The sequence below is a fragment of the Vicugna pacos genome, chromosome 33, assembly GCF_048564905.1.
Source record: "Vicugna pacos chromosome 33, VicPac4, whole genome shotgun sequence".
NCBI lineage: Eukaryota > Metazoa > Chordata > Mammalia > Artiodactyla > Camelidae > Vicugna > Vicugna pacos.
This window is the reverse complement of record NC_133019.1, coordinates 10,200,062-10,220,648: the sequence shown is the minus strand read 5'-3', so window position 1 is coordinate 10,220,648 and position 20,587 is coordinate 10,200,062. Positions and strand designations below refer to the sequence as shown.

Genomic DNA, 20,587 nt, shown 5'->3' with positions numbered 1-20,587 from the left:
GGCTTCCCCACCCCTTGCTTCCCAAGACCACAGCTCTGGCTCTGGACCTCCTTGGGCCCAGCCACAGTATCCAGGGTCATCCCTTTTACTTAAAGTCAACTGATTATAGAGTTTAATCACTTCTACAAAATACATTCACAGCAACACTTAGACTATTGTTAGACCAAACAAGTAGCACCATAGCCCCGCTGAGCGGACACATGAAATTGACACCAGGATCACTGCTCCTCCTCTTGCCTCTTCAGCCCTAGCTTCTCAGTGTCCCTTGCCCCTGCTCACACCTCTGTGAGTAAGCAATCCTTCATAGAAGGCACTCTGAATCGAGCTGATTCTCTTCCTAGAGATCCCGACAACAGTCAACCCAGAAGAACGGACAGCGGAGGGAAAGAGGGTCAGTTAGGTGGACAGCATGAGCCCATGAAGCTGGGACTCTGTGTTCTCTCTCCCTGGTAGAAGGTCCAGACCTCAGGGGCTTCCAGTCAGGCAAGGGAGAAACGGAGGATCACAAGCAACTCAGGACCCAAGCCTGCAGATCCTTTCGGCAGTGGCCTCCGCCTCCCCGGAGGAGGTGGCCATCTCACCTTTTAGGCCCGACTCCCACTGCACGTGTCCTGCTGGGAACATGTCCTGACTCCCAGGGGAAAGGGCAGGATGAAGGGACACTGCACTCACAGCCCCTCCTCTCCTACATCCCGGGAAGCAGAAACCTCTCTATCCGCTGCATCTGCACCTGCCTCTCAGGACCCCCTCCTGTCCTGGTGATGGGGACGTGCCCCTTCTTCCTGACTTCAAGGCTCCGGATCCCAGCCCCACTCCTTCCTCCTGGAGAAGTTGTCCCCTCTCTTCCCCTTTCACCTCTCTTTCCTGCCTCCTGCCCAGGTACCCTGAGAGGGTTTAAATCTTTCTCATTTAAAAAAACAAGATAAAAAGCACCTCAAACCCAAGTCCCGCTCCACCTCTGCCCTATTTCTCCTTATTCCCTCATAGTCAAACTTCTTGCCAGACTCCTCCTCCTCCCCAGCAGTTCCCAACCCCGTGCCGTGGCACTCAAGGCTATGCATGTGGCAACCAGTAAAAGCCACCTGCTCCTGAACCTGGTGAACCATTTCCACCTAAGTTAGGCCTGATTCAAGGTCTTTCCCATGCAAATGTCATCACCTTCACTCACTTGTGGTCTCACCTTTTGTGCTCTGTGATCTAGCCGGCTTGTACTGTGTGGGGCCCCCCATGTGCCATGCACCTTTCTGGCATTTACTGTTCCCTTGGTTTGTATGGCTTACGCTCCCTTCCTCCTCCTTCCTCTTTGCTGGGGATTTCTTCTTAGACACCCCTGCCTCTAAGAAGCCTTTCCTCATGCCGAACCCCCAGACTCAGGTAAGGCGAGCCCCACAGTGGGCCCCTACAGTCCCCTCTATTTCCTTGGTACAGCACGGGCCACCGCATAAGGGACTTACTGTTCGCTGGTCTGCAAGCATCCCTAGACCATGAGATTCCTGGGGGCAGAGGCAGTGTCTGGTCTCTGTTCCATTCCCAGCCCCAGCCCAATGCGTAGCTCCAGTAGGTACTCAATACATGTGTCAAATGGATGGATGGACAAATGTTGCCGACCTCCTATGTGTAGGGGTGTAGGATTGCCATGTAGCTCAGAAGCTCCAGAGGGCAGTGTGGGAGGTGGGACATCTTATCCATCAGAGCTGTCCAGCAACAGGACGGACAGCCCGACAAGGCTGGGGGCTCCTGTCCCTGCATTGACTGGCTGACTCCAGCTGGGCTTCCATAGTAATGTCTGGCCTCCGGTGGGGAGCGTGGACTAGAAGATCCAACAGCACCCTGAAACTAGTATTCAGTATCTCCAACTAACCTGGACCTGGGGCCCTCACCTGGGCTTCCCTGAGCCACAGAAAGGCTCTCACTGCAGAGGTAAGATTTCAACAGTCTTGCTTGCAGGTGGAGGCGTTCCATTCAGGGTTACACTCGCATCACCAGAAGAGGGCGCCCTGGGCTTAGACTTGCCTTGAGCGTGCTGCCGTACACGGAGGCTTACCTGGTCAGAGATGGGCAGGGAGAGCCAGGAAAGGGCTCACTGAGGCAGCACTCTGCCAACGTGTAATTAGAGTGGCCGGACCCCAGCCCGATGTTGGCCCCAAGATCAAAAGAGTTCAGTGGAAGACAGAGTTGTTGCGCTGTTTTAAAATTAAATACATATATTATTATCTAGTATTTGAAACTTCTAAGTGCGAAATGTGCAATGAGTTTGTGTGTACTCCCCCTAGATGTGAGCGGGGGCTGAGTACAGGTGGGGTGGGATGTCTGGGGTTGGAGCTCAGCCTTAGGGATATCAGGGGCAGGGAAGAGTTGTGTCCTGACCCCTATGTCTTCTTGGGTCCACCTCCCAGGAACAGTTGCTTTATTCTGGTTCCCAGAGCACCTCACTCCCATCATCAGACACTCACCCCCTCCACCTGCATTCTGCAATATTCCTCCTGACAATGGTGCCATCGGAGGATTGACTCTGAGGTGTGATTTTAAAGGAGGCCTGGAAGTTCTCACTGGTCTCTACCTTCCTTCCATCTGCTCTTTTGGAGATCTGTTCCCTGTGGTCACCCCAAGGCAGGGAGCTGACCCCCACCCCGCAGCCCCACACCCCGGGCCCTACAGCCCATCTGGCAGACAGAAGGAGCTAGAAGGGACTTGTTGCTTGGTGGCCTTCCAGGATGCCTTGCTCTCCGCCCTTCTCCCAGCCCTGACAACTCAATCCAGCTGACATGACAGGAAATGAGAGTACACAGAAGGGCCTGCAGCCAAAAAGGCCACTTCTCTTTGCTGAGGCTGGGAACAGGCCTGGGGGCCCACCTCCCTCCCCAGCACCTTCTCCAGGGCTAAGGCCCATTTCCAGCAATGTGTCTGAAAGGGGAGGCTTCTGTCCTTGAAGCAAAAGAAGGTGAGCACCTGCTCAAGTAGAAATGGGGCCTAGAGAGCCAGTGACTTCCTAGAGGTGCAGCCAAGGGGATCAGATGTCATCCCAGCAGGATCAGAACGATTCTAGGATGGGTTCAAGTTGATCAGTTTGTCGGCAACAGGATCCTGGAGTGAGGCTTTGGCTACTCTCTGAAAAGTCCTCCAGCTGTTGAGAGACAGTAGGGGTAAGGAGGAAGGCAGGGGTTGTTTGCATGTCATTTGCATGTCATTTGCATGTGGCTCTTTTGATGTCCAAAGGCACTGAAGATTCCTGTCCTTGCTTCTTTTTCCCTTTCTAACCTCCAGGCAACTAACTCCCTATCTCTCTCCTTTTCCCCCACGGCTTTTCCTCTCCCAGGCTAAACAGAGACAGGGAGTTTTAGGCCCTGGGTGCTGACACCTTCCGCACCACCTCCCATCTGCCCAGAACTCAAAGAGCCAACTTCATGGAGGCTGTGAGTGTTCCACAGAAGCACTCACAGGGTCCACGAAGGGGCAAGGGATAAAGGGGTCTTTTGTGCTCCTGTTCCAGTTTATCTAGTTGAAATGATTATCAAGCAAGACAAAGAGGGAAGGAATAAAAATTGTCCAACCCTGCCCCTTCCCACAGACACACATGCCACAAACCCACCCAACTTTTGAGTGTCCAGGAAGAGCATATGACAGAGGAGCAGAGAGGGTAGAAGGGTCTCTGCTCTGCCAGTACTTGCCCTGTGACCTTGGGCAGTTCCCACCCCCTGTGGGCCTCTGTCCCTCGTAGGAATATCTAGGGTCCTTTCACCTCAATGTGGGAGGGAAGAGACAAGAAGGGGAGACTCAGGCTCCAACCCTGGAGGGCAGGATTATAAGCACCAGCTTTGGAGTCAGGCAGATCTGGTCCAAATTCCAACTCTGCCATCTACCAGCTGCAGAACCTCCCAGAACCTCAGTTTCCTCATCTGTAAAAGGAACCTGAAAACAGTATGTTCCTTTAAAGGTGTGCTGAATAAACAAGAAGGTTCCTGTCCAGCTTGTAGCACTTTTTTAGCACGTAGGAAGCGTTTGATCAGTATTTATTGAATGAATGAGTAAATGAATGAAGGTGAGTACTGTCTGCCACCTTACTCCCTGTGCCCTCCCGCCCTCCCACCCCATCTGGAACCCAAAGCTGTCCTTCCAACTACGAACCCATAAGGCTCCATCTCTTCCCCAAAAGGACTCATTCCCAAGAGCTGCACCCTCACCCCACCCCCAGGACCCCAGAATCCTAGGCTGCTAGAGCTGGAAGACCCTTGGAAATCATAGGTACCTGCTCCTCTGGCTTCTGGAAAAACTAAAAGTGTGTAACTTTGCACATGGAAAAGAGAAACCGGTTCCAGATAATGGTGATCAGAGAATCAGACCCTTGGTGCACAGGGCCATGCAAATACTATGCAAATAGAGATACGGAAATTGCAAGCAAACGGGGGTCTATAAATTATGTGCAAGCATTTTTCTAGGATGATGGCGGGTGAGGTGCAGTTGTAGATAAGAAATGGCCTCAGGTTTGGGACCAAATCTCAAGTGAGAAAGGGGAGGGAAAGGAGGGGAAAGAAGAAGAAAGGAAGGGATAGGCCGGCAGTGTCCCAAGGGGGTGGCCTCTGGGCTCACTAGGCCTCCAAAAAGCATTTACTGACCTCTTCCCCCAGTCAGAAACAGGAAGAAAATCTCCTCCCTTCTTACCAAGAGTGGGAGGAAGAGAGGATGATATGACTGGGGAAGAGTGGTTTGTATGGACCAGAAGGAGCACTTATTAAGCACTTTCTATTCCCCTGGGGGACAGTGGCACCCACTGGGCCCTTTCTGACACCTGCTATGTCCCCAGCACTGTTTGGTGTTGTGGAGGCAGCCAATCAGTTAACAACCAAGAGATAGGATAAGAAAAGTCCCACAGAACCAACCACAAGGGCTATTAGGAACTTTGAAGTGTTACAGTAATTTAGTAACACAGCAGATCACTTCCAGCTTCAGAAAAGAGGTGGCATTTGAACTGTGCATGGAGGGAGCAGTCTGCGGAGCTTTAGACCAGGAGCCCTGATACATACTGGCTGTGTAACACTGGGCAAGCTAACCTCTCTAAGCCTCATTCCTCCTATTTGTAAAATGGAAATAATAAGAGTCCAAGACTAAATAAGGTCGGATGCCTTTCCAGTGTCGGTCAACACAGCACCTGGTACACAGTGAAAGCTCAGTAAGTGCTCGGTATTAACATGGGGATTGATGGAGTGAATGCTGAGTGCAAGTACCAGCGGGAAAGAACACTGCAAACAAGGCATAGAAGCAGAAAAGTCCAGGACCTGCTCTATGAGCAGGAAATAGCCCTTGAGACTAAGGTGAGGGAGGGTTAATAGGGAGACCTGTCTGGAAAGGAAGGCGAGGTCTGCTTTCCTGTTGGCACATGGTTTTCCAGGCTTACAAGCAGGTGGTTGCTTGGCCTTGCCACCACTTACTAGGACCGAGAGTGGAAAAGAAGGGTTGGGGGAGCTCAGATTATGAGTCTCTGATGGTGCTGCAGAGAGCACTGTAGTAGGAGTCCAGAGACCTGATTCCAGCCAGGGTCCTTCCATCTCTAGAGAATTATGTACCTTTGGACAAGTCACTTGTTCCCACAACCTCTGACGTTGGTATAACTTTCATATCATTCTCTCATAGGGCCTCACAGCAACCTGGGACCTGGGTGCGAGGGACAAGGGGCAGGGTCTTCAGCTGGAAAATGTGACAGCTAGATCCCAGGATGTGGTAAGAATGCACAGGGGGCTAGGTGAGCTTGGCCACCTGCTAACTCCATACAGAGAGATGCCTGTTAAGATTAGCGCCTGCCCCATTTTATGGATGAGTAAACTGAGTTCAGGGAGGTGGTGAGCCTTGTCTCACATCTCACAGCTGGTAAGCGGCTGAGAGGCAGGATTCCAAAACCAGATCCTTTCCAGCACACCCGCACGGCCTCTCCAAATACCCCAGGCTCCTTGCAGAGCTTACACTTCTGTCCAGACGGAAGCTCAGCCCCGCGCCGGATAACCCGCCAGGGGTTCCTCAGCTGGGCGAGCTGGACCAGGAGCCTGGGTCTCGGCGGGCCGGCGCGGTGGGGAGAGGCCCACGGCTTGGCCGGGGCAGACAGGTGTTCCGCAGGGTCGGGACCCGCCCCGGCAACCCCGCCTGCCCCCGCCCCCCGCCCCCAGCTCCCCCGAATGCAAATCGCGGCTTTGCCTGGGCCCGGGGCCAGGCGCGGGGGCCCTGCCAGGGGGCGTGGCCCGCGGCCCCCGCCCCGCCGCGCCGCGTGCTCACCTGGGGAGTGTGGCAATCCCGGCCGCGCCGAGTGCTGCCCGGGCGGGAGCGGCGGAGCGCGCGACGGCGGCGGCGGCGGCGACGGCTCCGACAGCGGCTCCCGCGGCGGCGGCGGCCGGGGGCGGGAGGAAGGAGACCCTGGCTTCCCCGGGGGCCCGGCTGGGGCAGACGCGCGGGGCCTGGGGGGGCGCTGGCTTTGGCCCCGCCTGGGGCAGGATGGTGAATCTGGAACCCATGCACCCAGGTGAGGGGCGGAGGGCGCGAGCTCTGACAGGTGTCACTGCGCGTGGGAAGGGCCGAGGAAAGGGGCACCGCTCTTGGGGGGTCTTGTTCCCCAGCGGCCAGGAGGGGGCAGTGTGGACAGCGGGTCACCGGGGGAGCAGGCGTGCGCCAGAACGTCTGGGGGACCTTAGGGAAGAATGAAGGTGGGGGCTACCGGAGTGGCGGGGGTTGGGGGGCTTCCGACGCCTCGCATCTGGAGAGCCCTGGCATCTGGAGAGCGGCAGCTGTGTGGGACCTGGTGGGCATGCGGAGCGGCTTGTAGTCTCCATGAAGTTGTCCTGTTCACCGATTTCAGAAGGGTGGCTCATTCGTTCAGCCAGGGGTGTGGACCTGCAAGTGCAGAAATGAGGGAAATACATGTATCCACATGTTGCTGGTTTGGTGTCCGGGGCATTTTTGTGAAGCCAGGACAAAGTGGACATTTGTTAGGTCTAGGGGCGCCTAGAAGGAGTGGAGCAGGGCATTTACAGAGGCACACCGGGGGCAGGTGCCATGCCACCCATGTATTGATTAGGGCCTATGGAAGCATGTGTCCATGTGTATCAGAGGTGAGTCTACCTGTCCTCATGTGTGTTGGGAGAGGAGGTGGAGCAGAGCCTGCCTGTGAAGGCGTACCTGCTCACCTGCTCTGTGAGTCAGGTGGTGCTGTAGGCTCAGTGCGTGGTGGAGCTGGGGAGACTGTGCGCAGGTACTGGGCGACAGTTCCTGGGACCCTGCAGGAGGAGCAGCCTGCACAGGGGCCTGTGGGATTGGAACTTCCACCTGTGTCCGAGAGGGCGTGGGGAAAGATACGTCCCCTATGTCCCATGTCGCATGGATTCAGAAACCAAGCCCTCCTCTCCTCAAGGGTTGGGACCTAAGAGACGGAAATGCTTTGCCCAGAGTCGGTTTCCCTGAGTGAAGGGTCTGCGGGTGTGGAGTGAACCAAGGCCCCTCCATTCAGCCTGCAGATCCCTCCTTCCCCAGCCGGCCAAGGACAGAAGCTACTAATCCTGGGGGCTTGGTGTCAGGGCGGGCTTGCTGGAGGTCTGAGCGCTCGAGCAGAGACGGACTCAAAGTGGAGACAGATAAGCATGATTTGGCCGTTTCAAACCAGCAGCTTGCCTCTCCAATGAAGCGGCACCCAATGAATGACCTTTATTAAGGACTTCAGGTCAATTGACAGGGAATTTGGTTATCTGCTCTCCTTTCTGGAGGAAGAGTAGGGGAGGCAGTTCTCCTGACCTATCTCCCAAGGAGCAGAGCAGGCTAGAGGCTTTGGTCCTTCCTGGAGCCACCAGTCCTGAAATCAAGCAGCAGTAGGAGACGCAGGGGCCCCAGTTCCCCAGCCGCAGTCCTGGCAGAGCTGCGTGAAAGCAGGCTGACAGCGAGGTGTTGACTGTGAGTGGATCCCCAGGTGCCAGGACATGTCAGGAAGGGCTAGGTGATGCCAAGGGAACCAACCAACTGGATATCATCCAATGTTTGGGGGAAGTCTCTTTCCGGATCCCGTGGCACCAACATGGAGCCGATTGTAGCTGGGGATCCCGGACTTTCCTTCTTAACTTACCACCAAGAAGGCCTAGGTATGCATAGGAGTAAGACTGCAGAAAGAGGGGCCCCCAGTGGAAAGTTCTTTAGGACCAAGATCAGAGACTTCCTGGGGGTTTTCCACCTCATTGTCTTGTGGAGGCTTCTGCTCTGGGGGAAGTGGGAGGAGGTGGGACAGCTGGGACCTGGCAGGGAGGCAGCCAAGGATCTAGCTAAGAGCAGGAGAGAGGATGAGGTTGAGGTGAGAGGGCCAAGGCCCCCATGCCTGGCTCTGGGCTGATGCTTTGCAGAAGCCCACCCCACCCCACCCAGCCCTGTCCCGTATTGGCAGACACGAAGAGGGAGACTGAGCTAAATCCATGGTGGGGTCCCTATCCACTTTGGGTGGGTTATCGATTCATTTGTCTGCGTCTGCTTGCCATGGCTCCCCAGCCCCTCCTGCAGTCAGCCTCCCGTCAGGGCTGTCTGGCCTCCCTGTGAGGTTTCCTGGCTCCTCTGTGGTGTCTGGTTCTCCTTAAACGGCACCTCAAAGGGATCGCTCAGTGGCGCTTCTCTGACTGAGTCTCCATGTGAGGACTCCCTTTGCCAGGTCTCCTCAGTGGACTTTTTGCTCTGGGCCGTCTTTGTAGGGTCTTTCAGTGAGGGTCCTGCTGTGGGGCCCATCTATGGGGTGTCTCCTTGGGGACTCTCTCTAGGGTCTCTCAGTCTGGGATCCTCTTGGCAGAAATTTGGTCTCTTTTAAGCGCTATTTTTCCCTTCCCAGCGATCCTGCATCCAATGGACTCTATAAACAGCACTTCCCCTGCGAACTCCCAGTCCTGGGCCCTTGGGGATTCCTCCTCCACTGACTCACCAGAACAGTCTGGGTGGGGGAGGGAGGAACAGGAGCACACAAAGTGGGGTGTAGGCTCGCTCTGGGCCCCCCATCGGACAGTTCCATGAGCACTGCTGCTCCTGAATCAGCCCATCTTTTCCCTCTGATAACCTGGGTGCCGGCCGTGGGGCCTCAACACTTTGTATTTTGTTGAGGAGGGAGCACAAACACCTGAGCAGGTGCGGGGTCACCAGACACAGGGGCACCCCAGCCCAGGAGGGGCTCCTCCCCTCCCAGGCCCAGAATAGGCGGGGGGTTAGCCAAGAGTCAGAGAGCTCAGGAGGGTGAGAAGAGACAAAACAGTGGGGAGCCAGCCAGAGGGGGCACCTGGTTAGTCTGAAGTCATTTCTTTTTGTGCTCGTTTCCTCACTGTGAGCTGTTCCCCATCAGGGCTGGGGAAGAAGGATCAGGTCTCCCAGAATGATACCCATCACAGCTCAGGAATAGCACTGGGGTGGAAAGTCTCACTGCGAGAGGAGATGCAGTTCTCTTGAAGAGGCGTCTCCCCCAGGGGAGAGTTGGAGCATGGCTAGCTCAGAAGTAGGACTGGTGAGCCCCTTGCTTTCCCTCTGGTGGAAGTGCCCCCAGCAGGGAGTGTGGGAGGGAGAAGTCAGGAGGGAGCTCCAATCCCTTCCAGAGAGATGGAGATGGACAGTAGGAGAGAGCAGAGAGGGCTCTGCTTTCCGGCACAGCCTGGGCCCAGGAGGTGGAGACGCTGTGCCCTGTCCGTCTGCAGCCTGGGGAAGGTGCTGTCTCTTGGACTTTGCTCCTGCAGCCTTGCACACATCCTGGGCCACAGATGTGCAAGGAGGGGCCACTCCTGGGTCATGCCAAGGCACGGGGAGAGCAAGGCCAGCGGCCAACATCTCGCCCCAGCTTCAGCGTGTGGTGACCCCCATGAGGCAAATGAGGGGCTGTGTGTCTGGTATCAGGGTTCTTACACAGAGCAACTGAGCCTCCTCAGGGGAGGGAGTGATGGCAAGGAGCCGACTCAGTCACCGGCAGAGATAAGAACAGCAGAGAAGCCTGGCCCCACCCCGCACCTCTCTCACCCGCGGCAACTGCTGTCCGACAGGTGAAGGGTTATGGCGTCTCAGGGAGTTTCGGTGTTGGCCCATTTTTAGGCTGAGACCCAAGAGCACGTCCCACCCATCAGCCTCAGCCTCCTACCCAACAGGACAGGTTCTCAGTATCTTAGCATCCTATGGGACTTACCAAGAGCCTTTACAGTTCATCTTAGCCTGCCTCACCATTCAGACTCAAATCACCATCCAACCCTGAAGTGTCACAATGTTGATCCCATAATGGGTACATCAAAAGAGTAGATGTCCTGGAAGAGTGTGGGACCTTCAACCTTCAAAAGTTATTTTTTAGATATGATTAGGACTACCTTTATGCTAACGTAAAGGATCAGTGAGACGGCTTTTGGGTGGATTAAGGGTGGTGCACAGAATGGGGACTGGAGGAGAGTGGTTTAGAGGCATAAAATTATGCTTTAGGTAAAGCGTTATCCTTCTTAAACATGAGGAGTTTGAAATGAATTGGTTCAGAATACCTGATCATCATCCCAGCCTTGCCCCTTCTTAAACTCTTCCTGTCCCCATGAGCATTTTTCCGATGAAACCAGAATTTGGAGAATGCAGATGGCTTCCCATAAAGGACAAATTACAACAGTGTGAGACGGGAAACCAAAGCTGTTTATTGAAATGGGAGGAAGGGACTACCAAGGAAGCTTAAGTATCTCTTTAGTTAATTCATTTATCACGTGCTTCCTTTGCGCCAGGAACTGTGCCAGGCATCTCATTTGTTCCTCACAATAACCCTGGGAAGTAAATATCTTTCTCTCCATTTTTCTAGCTGAGAAAATTGAGGTTCACATATGTGGCCAGGGTGCCCCTGCTAGTTTTGATGGCACTGGGATTAAATCCAGGTCTGTCTGCTGTCAAAACCCATGAACTGAATTCCTGGCACTAGTGAAGCAGGTTTAAAAAACCCGCCAAGGGTGAGAACTCGCCCCTCTCCTGCTCCCTCCCGTCAGGCACCCTCTGATTTTTAATCAGCACTGTTGAAGAATCCCTATGGGGAAATGTGGTTGAGCTGATCTGTAATAGGCGATGCCCAGCTCCAGGGTAAGACTTCATGGGTGGGATGAAGCGAAGCCCATTTCCCCATGGGAGCGGCAGCCAAGCAGCTGTAGAAGCCCTTTGCAGATGTGCCCAGGTGGCCCCCACTAGTTATTCTGCATATTTATGCATGACAGACTGTACAGAAAGTTTCAAACTGCAGCAGGAAGGACTTCGGTTAAGCTCAAGAAATGCCTTCCCAAATGCAGTACAGTGGGAGGGGTGGTGGGTGTGGTTGCAGGGTTTCCCCTAGAGGTCTGTAACCACGCAGGACAGGACGGTGTGGATGTCTGGGGAGGGTTCTATGGAGCGCCATGTATTTGCCTGAAAGTCATCACTTTGTCCAGTCTCAAAAATATTCCTCAAATTACAGTGGCTCCCAAGGTTGCTTACTCCTTCCACTGCTTCTGGGGTGTTCCAAGGGCTGGAGAATCTGTGGACTCCCCATCGTCTCTGTCTTGTTTGGCATGGCAGCCACCCCTCCTGCATTGCAATCACTACACCCCCAGGGGTCCCAGTTTAAATCTCTGCCAGAGCCACACACATTTTTGCCCTTAAAAAAAAGGGGGGGGGAGGTTTCTTCCCGCTTTTTCTGGGGCGGAGGTCCACCCTTCTCCCTCATCCTGATCATCTCCAGACATCAGGCGTCCAGACTGCCAACTGCCTGATTACCTGATGCAAATTAAGACTGCCTGCTTACCCAGGATTGGCTGGGGAGCCGGGTATGCAAATTGGCTCACCAAGACTTTATCTGGTCTGAAAGGGTTAACATGCTGCCCCAGAGAAGAGGGTGGGGGTGGGGGTGGGGGGGCGGTCAACACAATTTGAATAAAATATTCTTCGTCTTTAACGGCTTCAGTATTTGGGTGGTTTAATAAGGAGAGGAGCCGACAGAGTGAGTTAGTTCAAAGTTGCCTCTTTGCTTCTCTCTGCTGACACTGGAGGAGACTTAGGGGCCTCTTAGGTGGTGGCTGCTGTCTGTTGTGGGTAAATGTTTAATTTATTGAAACGAAGCAGGGCAGAGAGGCCGGACTGGCAGCACTTGGGGGCTGAGACAGGGGGCCTTGTGTCGGTCTTCTCTCTCTGCGGGGCACTGACCCGCCCACCATCCCTTTCTCCCTGAGAACATTGAAGGAGAAGGAGAGAAGGTAAGGGTCCCCAAAGGACAGGATCTCCAAGGAGGCCACACAGGAGCTAGAGCAGTCCGCAGGCAGTGGGCTGATCTCTGAGACAGACAGAAAACAGAGGCAGGATTGGGGAAGAAAGATGAGAAGGGCAAGCCTTGATTCAAGGGTACTCTTCCCTCCCAGGGTAGAGTTATTACAACGGGAGACAGGAGATGGACATTTCTATTGCTGCTTTAAAAAAAAATAACATACATTCCAAATCCCAAAGGAAATGAGAATGGAGACTGAGAAGCATTCTCCCCCCATCCCCCACCCTCTTTGTACCCCTCCCCTTGTTAAATTTTTACCTACTGAGCCTGGTGAGAAGGAAGTGGCGATGAATGATGCAAAGGGGGGAGACCCTGCAGTAGCCCTAGAGAAAGGGAGAAAGGAGGCCAGCCTGGGAGGAGGGGATATGTGCACCAAGCTTATGAATATTCTAATGGTTGTATGTTCAGGAATCAGGAATTTGAAGTCTGATGGTTGTTGTAATTACACATTCATCTTCTCTGTTTAGTTAAAGCCACATATGTCATAGCAAGAAGAATTGTGACCTGTTATTAAAATTAGTTGTGTTTTCCCTGCAGATATCAAGATGAGTGGGGATGTAGCAGATTCCACAGATGCTCGAAGTGCTCTCAGCCAGGTGGAGACAGGTAAGGGTCTTCTCTTCTGTGGAATGAGACAGAAAAATCAGGGTAGGAGAGAGTTCCTGGGATTCGTCAAATAGTGTGGTAGCTCTTTTGGGTTGGCCTTTCAGTCAGTCAGACCCACTGGGTCTTTAAGGCTAAGACGTAAGACATAAAGGGATTCCCTAGAGACAGGGGATGGGATCCTGGAGCCTTCAAACAGTAGACCTTAGTCTACAGTGGAACAAAACCTCTGGAACTAGGCTAGGAAAGGGCCAGACCCTTAAAAAGAAAGAAGTTAGGGAGGAGATTCACTTCTTGATATGTCATTCCATCACCCCTAGAAGCAGCAGGCTGTGTTCCCAGCTGCAACTGACTGACAGACCGGCAGAAGGCAGAACCCGTCATTAGTAGATGGGGACTAAGGCCTTTTGACCAGAGATTTCTCAATAGTCCTACCCAAGGAACTAACCAAAGAGGCCCCCTGTACAGGTGTTCCTCTTCCAAATTACATGCATGTGGGTGGTAAATAGACCCAGAAAGGAAGGCTCGGTGCCTGGTGATGACTTTGCTTTGTGAATAAGAGAAAGAGGATAGAAAAAATAATTGAGAAGAGAGTTTCATAGCTCTCTGCTTTTAACTCCATAGTCCAAGCCTTACTTTGAAAGCTCCATATAATTAAAAAGAACTTAAAGAAAGATGAGCATAAATTGTAACACCACCAAATAACTTTAATAGCATCCCAACAAGACTTCAATTAGTCTTTCATCTGGACCATTAGAGGCGTAGAAATTAGAAGTGGAAGAGAATCGATGTCCCCCAGAGCTAAAATCTTTTCCCAAGCCTTCAGGTGCAGTCTAGTTCCACTCTTGAAGCTAAAAGACTCGGGATCAGGGACAAGATAACTGGGGGTCTTGTGGAGGCATCTGCAGGGTGCATTTACCAAAAACTTTTCTGCCCCCCAATTTAGTATTGAAACAGTGTCTGTTTGCACAGGTTGAGCTACAGATTTTATATTTTGCTTTGTATGGGGACAGCTAGGAGAAGGTGGGCCAGTTGCAACCATTTGTCAACTGATTTATTAGCTGAGTGTGTTTCACTGAAGGTCTATGGAGTGGGGCATCTGTTTTCCCCAACTGAGAAGAAAACTCCCTTTAGTCTCTAGAATTCGATCAAGGCTTTCAGATCAGCTCACCTGAAAAGTAACAGGCATAGCTCTGCTCTGACACTCTTCTCTAGAGAAGGACCAGAAGGTATGATTCAGGAGAAGTCAGGTCACCTCTTCCCGGCAGGTAGCAGGCGGGCTGGAGCCAACACTTTTCACCTGGGCCAGATATACTGCCCCGGGTAGAGAGTGTCCACGTGGAAGGAAGACCACACTTAGCAGACTAGCACGGGTGCCCTGCTGTTAGTTACGGGACCGAGTCGGTAACTGTGCTGGGAGTGCAAAGGAGCTACGTAAAACCTTGAAAAGTGAGCCAGGCTAGGGAGGAGGTTCAGGTCCTGGGTGAGGATTAGGAAGGTTAAAGTGTTACGAACAATTTCATCAAGTCCTGGCCTCCTATCTGGGACTGGGGGAGCTCTGCACAGACTAGGCTGAAGGAGAGAGAATCTGGACATAAACTTGACTTTCAGAATACGGCTGTCAACCCAGTTACTGCCAATTCAAAATGTGACCTCAGACCAGCCATTCTGCTTTCCTAGGGGACAGGAAAAGATGACCTTTGAAGAGCATGGATTTAGAATCAAACAGACCTGGGGTAAAAATCACAGCTCTGCGCTTACTGGTCATGTGATCTGATATGTTAATTTAGCCTCGTCTCTTCTAAAGAGGACAATTAATGTCCATCTTAGAGAGTCAGTTGAGAGTTAACTGAGATGTTTAAAGCCCTTAGCACCATGGTTGGCATATGACAGCTGTGGCCATCATTACATCTAACGGCATCATTAAAATTCTGTGATTCTGTAATATACACAGTGAGCCTTGCTGCTAAGTGTTTGGGGGCTGCAGGTAGCTGGGGTGCCCTTCTCGAACCAGGTGGGTCAGCCCCAGAGGTTGGTTATACTCCTTGCGCCATTCAGGGAAGCATTTTGTGCAGTTCCTCCTTGATTCCAAGGAGACACTTGAGTCCATGCTGTCTGGAATGCCTCTACCCTCCGATCCTGCACTTCTAGGGGCTCAGCTTGGTGGCTGGTAGCATCCACCCTTACATGATCATCAAATTACTGCATGTTTTTAAGGGTAAGAAAAAAGAGGTAGCTAATTAAAGTAACCAAACTTCCTGGAAAGTCGTTCTGACTCATTTTTTACCGAGGAAACCTTTTTATGAGTCACAGTAGTTACCAACTTGGTTTAATGGCTTCCTTTGGATTTTTAATAGGCAGACTCCCCTTCCCAGCAGTGCATGAATTAAGGGATGGTTTGTCCCTGGGTTTTAAAGGAACTACAAACAAAGGTGACCTAAAAATCCCCAGCTCCCTGAGAGCACCCTCTGTGTAGTGTGAAATCCCCAATGGGCACAAGGTAGGAGCTGGGAAAGGGAAGTGAATTTCCCCATCCACACTTGCCAGGACTGCAAAGGAGAGTGTCCCCTGGTCCAGACGCAGACCTCCTGGTTGGCAGAGACAAGGCAGTTCATCCTTCTCTTTCCTTCTGCCTGTGAGGAAGCCAAGACATGGAGGGACAGAGGACAGAGTGTTTGTGACAGCACTAGGGACCAGAGAAAGTTCCTGATCCCCTGGCCAGTGCCATTTCCACACTCCCCAGAAGACTGCAGCCAAGCTGTTTCTAGATTTCTGATCTACCAGCTTTGCTATCCTTCCTTTTATCTCCCTATCTGTTTTCACTTTTCCTTCATTCTTGAGGCTGACAACATTTTTTTCTGTTCTCAGTTGAACGATTGGTAAGAATATAGCCTTACCCACATTTCAAAAGCCCCCAGCTCTGTAACTGACCACCCTCAAGCACCCCTGCAGCTAACCTAAAGACTTTTGACTGGTCACAGCGTGGCCTTCAACACAGGGGAGGACAAATACCGTGGGCTTGGGAGGAAGGAGGGAACGGCCAGTTACATTCATGGGGCCTCCCTCCCACACCCACGCACATGTAGTCGACTTTACACGCATCATGTGATTTAATTCTTACAATCCCCGTTTTTATCAGTGAGGAAATTGTGGCTCAGAATGAGAAACTGACTTGCTCAGGATCACACAGCTTCTTACAGGAGTCAAACTCGTGTCTGGAGGAGCACGTTCAAACACTTTAATATATTTGGCCCTTAAAACAACTCATGAAGGTAGATGTTACCAGCCCACTTTGCAGATGAGAAAATTGAGGCTGGTTAGCTGATTTTGCCAGCAAATGATAGAACTGAACCTGGGTCTTTCTAGTGACTTTTTACCCCAAAGATGGGGACCAACATAGGGAACCAGGGACAGGGGACACAAGAGAGTGGCAGCACCAGGGAGATGACAAAATTATGGAGGGTGGCACCAGCAAAAGGGGCTGGAGGGGAGCCAAGCCCCTGCTGGTGGGTTGTTCTCATCCAAGAGGCGGAAGTCCTGCCTGGTGCAAAAACTATTTGTTAAAGAAGAGAGGGAAAGGGCTGGGGTCCACTTGCTCCCTTTGGTGAACTGTGGAGGGTGAGAATCTAGCCTCAGGGAGAACTTCTCCATCTCTTCTCTCATCCCAAATCATCCTCACCAATGCAGCAGCCCCGGCTCCCTGCAATCTGCAGACTGGGTTGTCATTGGTGCAGCGGGGGTGGGGATTGCAGACCCAGACGACAGTGAAGCACATGTCTTGGCACACTTGTCCTGCTCAGAGATCTGGGAAGGAAGGACTCTATGAGGGGCGCCCAGGGGAGGAAAGGGGGGGCTAGAAGTGAGCGAGGGGTGGGACAGGGCTTTGTCAGTCGTCCCCTCCTGTTGTCCGTCTTCTCCGCTTCAACTGCCTACCCATGAGGCAAAGTCACCAACTGTGCCCCACCCTCCAGAAGGACCATCAAGGGGAGTTAGCTGTGTGTGCACACTTTGCAGAAGAGTTAAGGGTCTCTTCACTGAACTCTGGGACCTTTCTGCATGGTTTTAAGAAGGAATGGACAGGATTATATAGGGGAGCCAAGAGAGGTTAGTGTGTCTCATAAGGGCCCAAAGAAAGAATGAGTTACAGACCCAAGATGAGAAACCCCCTCTCTGTCAGTTCATTCCTGGGGTCTCACCATCTCCACCCTCCTGAGTCCCCAAGAAAGCAAGCTGAGGCTAAAGAAACCGTTCTCATTGCAACCAAGAGGTGAGGTTCCAGACAGAAGCAGGCAGAAGATTTTTTAGGGATGTGTATATTTTTTATCCAAATATTTATGGAATAAGACTATTTTTTCAATGACAGAGAGGACAGAAGTCTAGGAAGTACCGGGGCTGGGGTGAGACTTGAGGGAAATTGCAAGAGTCTCCTATTGTCAGTCCTTTCTAAATGAGGCACATGGGTACACACACACACACACACACACACACACACACACACTTTTTTGATTAAATGACAGAGTGGGTGTGAAAGCACTTTGCAAAGTGTACGCCACCATACAAATACAATCCATCATTAGGTTGATCATTATCAGAAACATTCAGGAGACAAGACAAAGCTCTGTCACTGTGCAATGTGGGACAAGTCTGCTTGTGTCCAAGACTCGTGGGGAGTCCCATAATGTGGGGAGGAGAGGACTGCAGGAGTAAAATGAAGGAGGTGGGCCAGGTGACCTGTAGGATGCAAGCCTCGTTACTCTGGTCCTGTGCCTCGATGGGACTCACTCTATCCCATACCTCTCTGGAGGAGAAAAATGAAGCCACAGCCCCTCCAGGTGTCCGGGAGGAACGAATATGAATTCCTGGGGGTGTAAGGATTCTGAGAAGATATCTTGTCCATGCTTCTTTCTTCCTTTGGAGATATTTCAAAACCATCCCTGGAAAATAAAAGAATTTATTATTCTTAGAGATATTTTTCCCTCATTTATCCTCCATCCTTAAGAAAACTACTCCTCCCCACTTCTGTTGACCACCTATTCTTGTAGGACACAATCCTCAGTTCCTGGAAGTCCTTTCTTATCTCTTGCCTACGACTCTCGTGCTGCAGCTTAAGCCCATTGCCTCTCGTTCTGGCCTTTTCAAACCAGAGTGGCTTCCAACTCATCGTGTTTCCAGTTTCTGTGGCAAGGAGATTAGAAGATATTAATTCACCACCCAGGCTTCATACTGTGGCTCTGTGTGCCAGAGATCTCAGCTGAGCGGCCGGTGGTGTCAGGAGTCATCTATCTGCCTCTAACACTCAGTGAATCTTAGCAAATAAAACAGCTACAATAGCAGCTCACACATGTGCCATGCCCCACACTCACAGACACTTCCTCACCCATCTCTTCCCAAACCCAACCCCACAGGGCAGGGCCAGGCTGCTCAGATGATGGGTAGCTGGGCCAGTCCTGCCTGGCACCGATGTCGCTTCCTTTTGGAGGTCTCTTTAAGGAAGTGGCCCCTCCCCAGCTCCCATCTCTGTAGCCCCCGGAAGAACACGGACCTCCTTTTCTCTCCAACCTAAGAGGGGACAAAACGAGGGGGCCTGATGGGCAGGGGGGCATCTGTGTGCTCTTTTACCATCCAGAGAGCTGCCTGGTTTTCTCAGTGGTCATTCCTTAGAGCCCTGCTTCTCAAACAATGTGGGTTGCAGGACCAATCACTTTACTTCCAGTCTGTCACAGACCAGTCTGCGGTCCCACCTTGCAGGACTGGTATGCAGTTCGTACCCACCACACACATTCAGCAGGGCCCAAGCTGGTCTACACCGCATACACAGGGAGTGCCCACTAATCACATGCTTGGGGGTGCTGTGGACACTTTTAAATTCTTATTCTCTGTGTTAGAATGCTTCTGGTCTTGGACCTTAATGAAGAGCTCACAGACCAGCCTGGGTGCTGGACCACACTTGGAGGTACCCTGCCCTAGAGGTTGAGAATGTGTGTAAGAATGGTCCTTTCCTTTGGCATCCCAAGGGCCACATTTTATGACCTTCTTAGCATCCCTCCTACTCCCATTGTGGCTGTCATGGGGATGATGGTCGGGAGATTTAGCAGAAGAGGCAGGTCCCACGTGTCCTTTGCTCACAGGGGTAGAATGACACCTCCCCCCACACCCCACAGGCTGGGAGCCTGGGCTGGAGCAGCAAAGACTGGAACCACTGCAGTTTCCGGGCTGCGGTACCCACTGAGGTACCCAAATTGCAACCCTTCTCCCCTACAAGCTGTGCATAAATGCTTTTGGTCTTTTGGGTCCACCCTCCTCCTCAAGAAACAATTAGGGCAATAAACACCTGGTATGGAAAAGTGCTGAACAAGTGGGAAAAGAATTTGAAGAGAAATGGGCAGCCAAATTAGGGTAAGTGTTAGGGGCCGGAAGAGCAGCTCACATCCAGGCAACTGAGATGCAGTGATACTCAGTCCGCCCCACCCCCGAGCACACAGACAGACACACACACAGCTCACAGTCTCACAACCCCCTCCCAAGGCCCTCGGGGCAGGGCAGGTGGGCAGAGCGAAACCACTGGCAGTCTTCATTTCTGGGCAAGGCTCTGTTGAAGGCAGGCTGGGGTGGCTGGGGGTTTGTGAAGCTAGAGGAGGGGCAGGGGAGGCCGAAGCTGGAGTCTCCACCAGCATTTGCTAGTAGGTCCCAAGAATACCCATCCTTAGGAAGAGACGCTGAGGGGAGATGCGGGTCCAGCTCCCCTTACATCCCCTCGCTCACCACTCCCCACCGCCCAGCCAAGGGGAGAAAGTCAATTTCCCTTAAAAGGGAAGCTATATCCCAGCAGGGGCTGCTGTCCCCCTCATTGGAGCCTGAGGGTCAGGTGGGGCAGGATTGATCAGGCTCACAGAAGGACCAGAGCCCTCAAAGGAGGCCGAATTTCATTTCTAGGGACTTTAGCCACTGACAGCTCGAAGTCCCTCACTGGCTCCTGCATGGGCCAGAGCTCACTCTGGGGAGCTCCCGGGGTAACAGCATGGGCCAGGAGACTCAGGGCAGGCCTTTGTGCTAAGCCAGGAGCATGGGAAACAGAGCTGCAATCATCTCCCAAAAAGCATCCATGCTGTTGACTCAAAAAATAATAGGTGTTGATTTGCATGGCATTTTACATACAGGTTCTGTGCCTTGCTTTCCATCTCCTGCCACTGGCATCACCAAAGCCCACCCTCCCATCCCTCTCTCCCCTCTCCCCCTCTAGGGGCATCTCCACAGGGTCCTCCAGACTCCAGAACTTCCTCACCACCATCAAGACCCCATCCTTGGAGTATGCTAGCATTGGGGAAAAAAAAAAACCCAGCAGTTGGTCTCACTTGGGTGTGCTGGGTCCAGATTCACAGGAGAGAAGCAGGCAGGTGGCCTAGCAGGTCTGGGCCCCGTGGGGCGCCTCAGTGAGGGACACCCCACTTGCCTGTTGAGGCCCCCCAGTAGGGGGCTTACCCATCGTACCCATCCGGTCTGGGAAGAGGAACAAAAAATCTGAGTCAGAGAGCCCAGAGAGGTGCCGAAAGGAGAGAAAACCCCATGGTTGCTATGACGATGGGGTCCCAGTGCCCAATTTGCATAGGGCAATGATTTCCATACTGCAGGGTGAATTTCCATATCCCTGCCTCAAAGCCTGCTGGGGCGGGGAAGGGAAGAGGGGAGAGTTCATTTGAA

At 52.5% G+C, this 20,587-nt stretch overlaps 1 protein-coding gene across 6 annotated transcripts in view; it reads left to right on the top strand.

Annotated features, from left to right (window-relative positions):
• Window positions 1–6,276: 6,276 nt before the first annotated feature.
• The window catches only part of POU2F3 (POU class 2 homeobox 3), a 74,465-nt gene continuing 60,154 nt past the window's right edge, over window positions 6,277–20,587 (top strand). For all 6 annotated transcript variants that reach the window (XM_072953764.1, XM_072953763.1, XM_072953762.1 and 3 more), the window contains exons 1-2: window positions 6,277–6,505; window positions 12,824–12,892. In XM_072953764.1, the coding sequence (XP_072809865.1) occupies window positions 12,860–12,892 (33 nt within the window). In that variant the 5' untranslated portion in view covers window positions 6,277–6,505; window positions 12,824–12,859. The remainder of the gene's footprint in view (window positions 6,506–12,823; window positions 12,893–20,587) is intronic.